This window comes from Loa loa (assembly GCF_000183805.2).
Source record: "Loa loa unplaced genomic scaffold supercont3.6, whole genome shotgun sequence".
NCBI classification, from domain to species: domain Eukaryota; kingdom Metazoa; phylum Nematoda; class Chromadorea; order Rhabditida; family Onchocercidae; genus Loa; species Loa loa.
The window spans coordinates 342,986-350,122 of record NW_018108186.1 but is presented as its reverse complement, the minus strand read 5'-3'; the positions used below and the strand labels follow the sequence as shown (position 1 = coordinate 350,122).

The window sequence follows — 7,137 nt, the reverse complement described above, 5'->3', positions numbered from 1 at the left end:
TATATATATATATATATATATATATATATATATATATATATAATATGTTACTATATTTCGTATGAGCTATTACTGATAAGGAAAATTCAGTTGAAGAAATCGGACATCTAACATTCTCAACATTTGAAGCTAATATGATCGCTTGCAGATTATACGCTGGAAATCCACGTTGGCGATTATCAAGCGGACCAGTGCATGAATGCTGTAAATCATATATTCGTCAATATATTAGCATTCTTACCAGCCGTAGAACCATTTGGAAAACGACCACGACTTGACGATACTCTGAATGAGTTGTATCGTGTCTATTTAACTAAGCGGCGTACTTGGGTGGGTCGGAGACAGAAACGGCGTCAAATTATGCGGGAATATTCCGCGCTGTTAAACAATCCAATAGCTCTGGAGGGAGCAGTAAGTTGTTACTGCTAGGTTCTAATAGCTAAGTTCTAATATTTAGATGCGCAGTATATCATTTCACTTCAATTTCCATGTTATTTCTTGTTCAGACGTTTACCACAAGCTTTTGGTGTTACAGAAGATCTGTTGCTGTCTTATCCGGTTATTTCTTTTAATTTACTTTACAGGTTGTTAGTAATTTTCCAGGTTACACAGCAAATCAATCAAACCAGCGCGGAAACATCGCTTTGTTTTAAAACATATGTGAAACAAAAAGCTTCGGAATGCTCCCTTAAATTCGTTTTGATCAATGGATCACCGATGGAATTTAACAGTCTCATCCACTTCTTACAGCACTTTATCCCTGCTCACCTCAGCAAGCTTTTATCGTCCCCTTTCGATGTACCTATGGAATGATTTGCTCACTTTAAGTTTTTCGAAGGCTTAATCAAAAACTATTAAAACATGTGCTTTTTTTTTCAGTGGACTTGAAATTTAAACATGAGGAAAATTTGAATGGTGGTAATTACACATCTTTGTTTTATTTTCCAAGAATTAGTGTTGAAGAAATCATGATTACATTTATAGATCTCTGTATATAAAAATGTCACAGGAACGTCTTTGGTGTCTTAAAGAATTTATGTTTGTATTCTGTATTTTATATTTATTCCCCTGATAAATTTTCTGTTAACCTCTTTCCCTTTCTACTCATTACGTACAGTAGCAAGTTTCTCTGGATATCTCGATTTCTAAAGCTTTCCTGAGTTTTTTTATAAATGTTTCGCAAGAAAAACAACTTTATGACATCCTTTGGGTTGTGTTGCACGGTGTTCGTTCTCATGTGATGTGTTGAGTTCAGGAACTAATTGAGCCAAAGTAAGTCCTGGTCGATCGAAGATGACTGCTGGGGAGATTTCTCGACAAGAGAGCGCGAAAGCAGTGAATGAGATTATTGCTCGCTTAATCAAAGCCCATCGAGAGGGAAAAGACGTCGATTTGAATCGTCTTAAAAGCAAAGTTTCGTCAATCTTTTCATTAAGTCGTCAACCGAAGTTAGTTGAAATCATCGCTGCAGTGCCTGTGGAACATAGGGTATGCATTTTTGTGAGAAATTGCAAGCACGTATGTACTTGAATCCTTCATTTTCCGAAAATTCATATTTGTCCATTGTTGGTAAGATTCTAGTTAGTTCTCGAGCATTTGTCAGTTTTAATTACAGAGCATTAATAAGGAAGTGTAAAACAGATTTACAGGAATATAGGTTAGTATATCGAGGATATAAAATTAGTAGCAATGGGAACGAGAGCCTCATTACGAAAATTTTTATTTGATCTTTTGAAAGGTTTCAAACTTAATTTTAATTCTTAAACTGTTCTTGTTAACAGATGGTCAATGATCTTAGACATTCTCATGTGTTTTCATTTCGGTCCCTAATTTTCATTTTTAATGTGTAACAGACAGTAGCGCTCTTCAGATTTGATATATGCTTAATACATAATTTACAGAATTGGTTAGTGCCGAAACTGAAGGCTAAGCCAATTCGAACAGCTAGTGGCATTGCTATTATTGCCGTCATGTGTAAACCTCATCGTTGTCCTCACATCAATTTTACAGGCAATTTTTTTTTAGTGATTTTGCAGGCAGGTTTTCAAGATTTTGAATCCTACAGTTTCACCATTTAAAATTAGAGGAATTGTTCTACGATTGTGAAAGAAATGAAGTATAGGATAATCTGTATGGAATGCAAATGGATTTTTTACTGTCAAGTGAATCTTCTAAATATTGAAGTAATTTAATTATTATTGCCACATAAGTCATTAGAATTATCCGAACCAGGCCAGTTTATTTAAATCACTTTAAAATAGTTAAAAGCTTTAAAAATGACTTTAAAACATTTCGTGACAATTATTTGCAAAATTCAGGTAATATTTGTGTATATTGTCCTGGCGGACCAGATTCTGACTTCGAATACAGTACCCAGTCCTACACGGGTTATGAGCCGACCTCGATGCGAGCAATCCGTGCGCGCTACAATCCTTTTTTGCAAACAAGAAGTCGAGTAACTCAGCTCATGCAGCTCGGACATGATGTTGACAAAGTTTGTCCATTTGTTTTTATTTAAATTTATATTTGGCTTCTGGCAATTATGAAAAAATGACATGGACCAATAACTTGCGAAATATTTAAAATAAAGTTTTTGGCGACTTTAAAATCAATGAAATAAATGAAGTTAAGATTAAAATGTGACAGCTGTACAAAAAATGGATTAAAAAGATGCTTAATTCATTATAATATAATTCTGAGCTCAAAATTATTATTATCGATCGGTTACTTTCATTTCGAAATTTTCTTACAATTCCTACAGATTTTCTAGTCTTGATTTTTTTCGTTATTTACCACGAAGTATAAAAAAGTTTCAAAAAGAAGCTCTGTAATTCGATGTTTTTCAGGTAGAATTCGTAGTAATGGGAGGTACTTTCATGTCACTACCAGATGATTATCGGGATTATTTCATTCGAAATCTTCACGACGCATTGACTGGTCATACTAGTAATAGTGTGTCTGAGGTATATTTGTCTTTAGTTACATTCATTTTTCTTTATATTTGATGTCCTTAGTTGCATTCATTTGAACTATTGTTCATATGAGAGACATAGCCATGAAAGATAAGTGGCAAAATCACCACAGTTTAACTTAATCTTTTTCGTCTTGAACTAAAAATTATGAAAGGATTCAGGTTCATTTGCAACTACTTTAAATTACCATAATTGTATATACTTTAAACCACAGGCAGTAGAATTCAGTGAACGAAGCCGAGTGAAATGTATTGGCATAACGATCGAAACGAGACCTGATTATTGTTTACCGAAACACTTGGATGAAATGTTGAGCTATGGTTGTACAAGGCTAGAAATTGGTGTTCAATCAGTATACGAAGATATTGCCAGGGACACGAATAGAGGCCATACTGTGTGTCCCTTTTATTGATTTATTTCATGTTATTTGCGAAATTTATCCTCACAAAATAACGTATCTGGAAATGGAAAACATAGAATAGTAAACATTTTGATGGCATGCCTTTAATTAATTTTGCTGAACTATGTATTTATGCAATGAGAAGAAAAAGATCTTGTAGGTCTTATAGTGGGAAATAGAATCAATTCTTATCCTTGAAAATGATATCGTTTGCATTATCTGAATCCGTATTCTTAAAAATATTTGAGACTCACTCAGAATTTAATGTCATTCTAAATCTGCCCATTTTTATTTATGTTTGAATACCGATAAAAATGTTGCTGGTGGTTTTTATCATCCATATCCATTTTAAATATTTGTGCTGCGAAATTGTAAGTCGGTTGAAGAACCAATACTAAAAAAATTCATGACAACTGATTAAGATGCTTGCGGATTTTTGATTTACAATTAATCTTTATAGGTGAAAGCAGTATGTGAATGTTTTAAAATGGCGAAAGACACAGGTTATAAGGTGGTAATACATATGATGCCCAATCTCCCTAATGTTGGAATTGAACGAGACATGGAACAATTTATCGAGCTTTTTGAAAACCCGGAATTTCGACCAGATGGCCTCAAATTATATCCAACGTTGGTTATTCGTGGCACTGGCTTATATGAATTATGGAGGACGGGACGTTATAAAAGTTATCCACCAGAGGTCCTGCTGCTATAATTCTAGAGTTTAATCTAAATCATTGAATTGACCATCATTCTTTTCAATCTTTCTATTATTGTCGCAACAAAATGCTGGCAATCCAAAAAATCGGATACCCGATTTCAGTTGTTTAATACTAAAGTCATGACATCTGAGAAATTTGGCTTACTTAAAAATTGTTAGAGTTTAAAGGTATGATTCCGTTGTGTTTCTATACTTTACCATTTGTGTATAAAATTATCTGTTTGGTTTCTGTAGATTCATAAATTTGCTGTGGATCACGAGTTCTCTTAAAATTCAAATCATTTCAAAAATTTTTCCCAGTTAGACTTTTAGATTCCTTTTTTAAATTTTTTTAAAGGTTTTGGTAGATTTGACGGCCCGTATTCTGGCTTTGGTTCCTCCGTGGACTCGTGTTTATCGTGTACAACGTGACATACCAATGCCGCTTGTGACTAGTGGAGTGCAGTATGGGAATCTCCGTGAACATGCTCTTGCACGTATGAAGCAGCTTGGTACTGCATGTCGGGATGTTAGGACGCGCGAAGTTGGGATTCAGGTGTTAGTTTGAAGTTCTTAGTCATTATTTAAATTGTTCATTCCTCAGCTTGGAATAATGAATCATTTAAGAAGTAAAAATTGAACCCTAGAACTCCTATGATTTTAGGCGTGGTCTTAAAATTGATTTTAGTGAATTAGGCAACTGATTTATTGAGAAGTGAGTGAAATGCATCATTTTATGTTCTTCATTTAGTGGCAGATAAGTTCAGTATTGTGTTGTTTTCTACCACATTTTGCATTTTGTCGTAAATCACTACAAAAATTTAATTTTTTAAAGGACTAAAGGAGAATTCGAAAATTTGCAAAATAATGCTTATGGACAATATTTATTTCTATTTTTATTAATAAATCTGCAATTTGTGAAATTATGAAAATATGCTGACAAAGTTCATAGGTCGAAATTGATGGTATTTTCGAGTCTTCAATGAGAATTAAATATATACATTATCTTAGAATTTCAGGAAATACATAACAAGGTCCGTCCTTATCAAGTTGAGCTGATTCGTAGGGACTATGTCGGTAATGGTGGATGGGAGACGTTTCTTTCTTACGAAGATCCAGAACAGGTTTTTTTTTTCAAATTTCTAACAAATCAATCAAATATTCTGGAAGTTATGAAATTGGGTTTTTTTCCGGCATTTGTAAGTAACCATTCATTTTCGCATATTGTCTTACAAAAAATATCTCTTCCAGGATATTTTGGTTGGCCTGCTAAGATTGCGAAAGTGTGCCGACAAAATTCATCGGTCGGAGTTGAAGGTTTAGTTTTAGTTTAGTTTCTTTTCTTCAGTTTATTGTTTTTATCAATCGAGTTTATTGTTTTTGATTCTTCACGAAGAGTTAAATATGTAGGCTACTATTCAGAATCGAATAACGGTAATTTCTCTATGCTCTAATTCATTCTGAAATTGTTTCAAAATTATTAACGATAGCGAATTTTAACTTTTCTGGAATCCGTTGTTCATTTTATTATTCTGATTTATATCATAGTAGTATTATAGTATTTTATTATATATCGTAATGGTGCGGAGAGAGGCGTTCATCAGAAGTAGCAATGAAAGTCTAAATTAACTTTTCGATTAGGTAGCATTTAACTGCTATAAGTCTATTTATCCAGATTGAGCCTTTATAAAGGGTATCTTCCTAAATTGTGCAAAGTTGGATAACTGACGAATTTTGAAAAACAAATTCAAACATCTATTTTATCGTAAAAAGATTTGGAATATAAAGAAATAATTTTTAAGAGAGGCGAAAAGGTTCGAGAAGGAGAAGGTTCTCTTTATAGTGCCATGAGTCAGTTGTGACCTCTATTGTATCTGCACTGAAAATGCGGGAGTTAAGAAAAAATTTTAAACACTCTTTAGTTTTTTATGCAAGAGTAGAAAATTTTTTAGTTGCACGGTAATCTTAGAGAATTTTAGATAGCGATTGTTATTTAGCTTCTTCCGTCCGTATTTACTTACAACTTTCATGAAGATTTTTAAGGTTAATTTGTTTTTTATTCCACTATGTGTCTTCTATGTGTTTCTTCTGTTGGTGGTGTAGTTTGAAACTGAAAAAGTAGCACATTAGTTTTCGAAAAAAGACCCAAAATACTAGCCATTTATATGTATTTGGTCTACTTTTAGCTAGAAAAGATTTGGAGTTGCCTGCGCAATATGTTTTCTGTTTGTTTTGATGTCCGCAAAATATATGTTATATCGTTTTTGATTTTCATGATATGATGAGACATCTTGGTATTACTTTTTGTGAGAGTTTTTTATAGTACTCTTTGCATAAATTGTTTAAAACATAGATTTTTATTCACATGGTTTTAAGATTTAGTGGGGGAAATCTAGAGGATTTACTAAAATGAATTCACTTCAACGCTGCATTTTTGCACTTGAACATGGTTCAGTTTTAAATTGTAACTCTCCATGATCGAACTCTTCTGCGTTATTTCCACCTATTTTAGTTCAAAATAAATCTGGAATTTATTTGGTATCTAACAAAAAAAATTAGCTGTTAAATGCAGGTTTTTTTTCAAAAATTTTTCTAGCAAGGAATCACTTTCAGGGTGGAGTATCGATCGTTCGTGAGTTGCATGTTTATGGCTCGGTAGTGCCCGTATCAGCTCGAGATCCATCCAAATTCCAGCATCAAGGATTCGGACAACTGTTAATGGAAGAAGCAGAACGAATTGCGAAAAATGAACATTGTAGCAAAAAATTAGCAGTTATTTCTGGTGTAGGTACAAGGAATTATTATCGGTTAGTTTTGTCAACTTTATCGGGTTTTTTGGAAATATGTGAAACCTTCTAGATTATTGAAAATATTTATCACAAGAAATGCTGATTATCCCTGGACTTAAATTGTTCCGTACCACTGGCTCTTAAACAGATTAGTAAAGGAAGGGAACATATTCTAAAAAGTGAAAGATGAAAATTTAATTTGTTTGACACGGGAAATCAACAGAGTCTTGAAAATAAGATTGTCGTATGCAGAACAAATTTAATTTTCTTTTTGTG

General features: G+C 33.2%; 2 protein-coding genes across 2 annotated transcripts in view; both read left to right on the top strand.

Moving 5' to 3' along the window:
- LOAG_16512 (hypothetical protein) overlaps positions 1–1,007 on the top strand; it is a 5,073-nt gene extending 4,066 nt beyond the window's left edge. The window contains exons 10-11 of the mRNA XM_020449165.1: positions 149–411; positions 604–1,007. Of these exons, the coding sequence (XP_020307351.1) occupies positions 149–411; positions 604–813 (473 nt within the window). The 3' untranslated portion in view covers positions 814–1,007. The remainder of the gene's footprint in view (positions 1–148; positions 412–603) is intronic.
- Positions 1,008–1,250: 243 nt separating this feature from the next.
- Positions 1,251–7,137, top strand: part of LOAG_16511 (elongator complex protein 3) — a 7,531-nt gene continuing 1,644 nt past the window's right edge. Inside the window, exons 1-10 of the mRNA XM_020449164.1 lie at positions 1,251–1,488; positions 1,902–2,010; positions 2,319–2,494; positions 2,847–2,963; positions 3,187–3,366; positions 3,833–4,072; positions 4,431–4,628; positions 5,092–5,196; positions 5,324–5,389; positions 6,686–6,879. Coding sequence (XP_020307350.1) covers positions 1,294–1,488; positions 1,902–2,010; positions 2,319–2,494; positions 2,847–2,963; positions 3,187–3,366; positions 3,833–4,072; positions 4,431–4,628; positions 5,092–5,196; positions 5,324–5,389; positions 6,686–6,879 — 1,580 coding nt within the window. The 5' untranslated portion in view covers positions 1,251–1,293. The remainder of the gene's footprint in view (positions 1,489–1,901; positions 2,011–2,318; positions 2,495–2,846; positions 2,964–3,186; positions 3,367–3,832; positions 4,073–4,430; positions 4,629–5,091; positions 5,197–5,323; positions 5,390–6,685; positions 6,880–7,137) is intronic.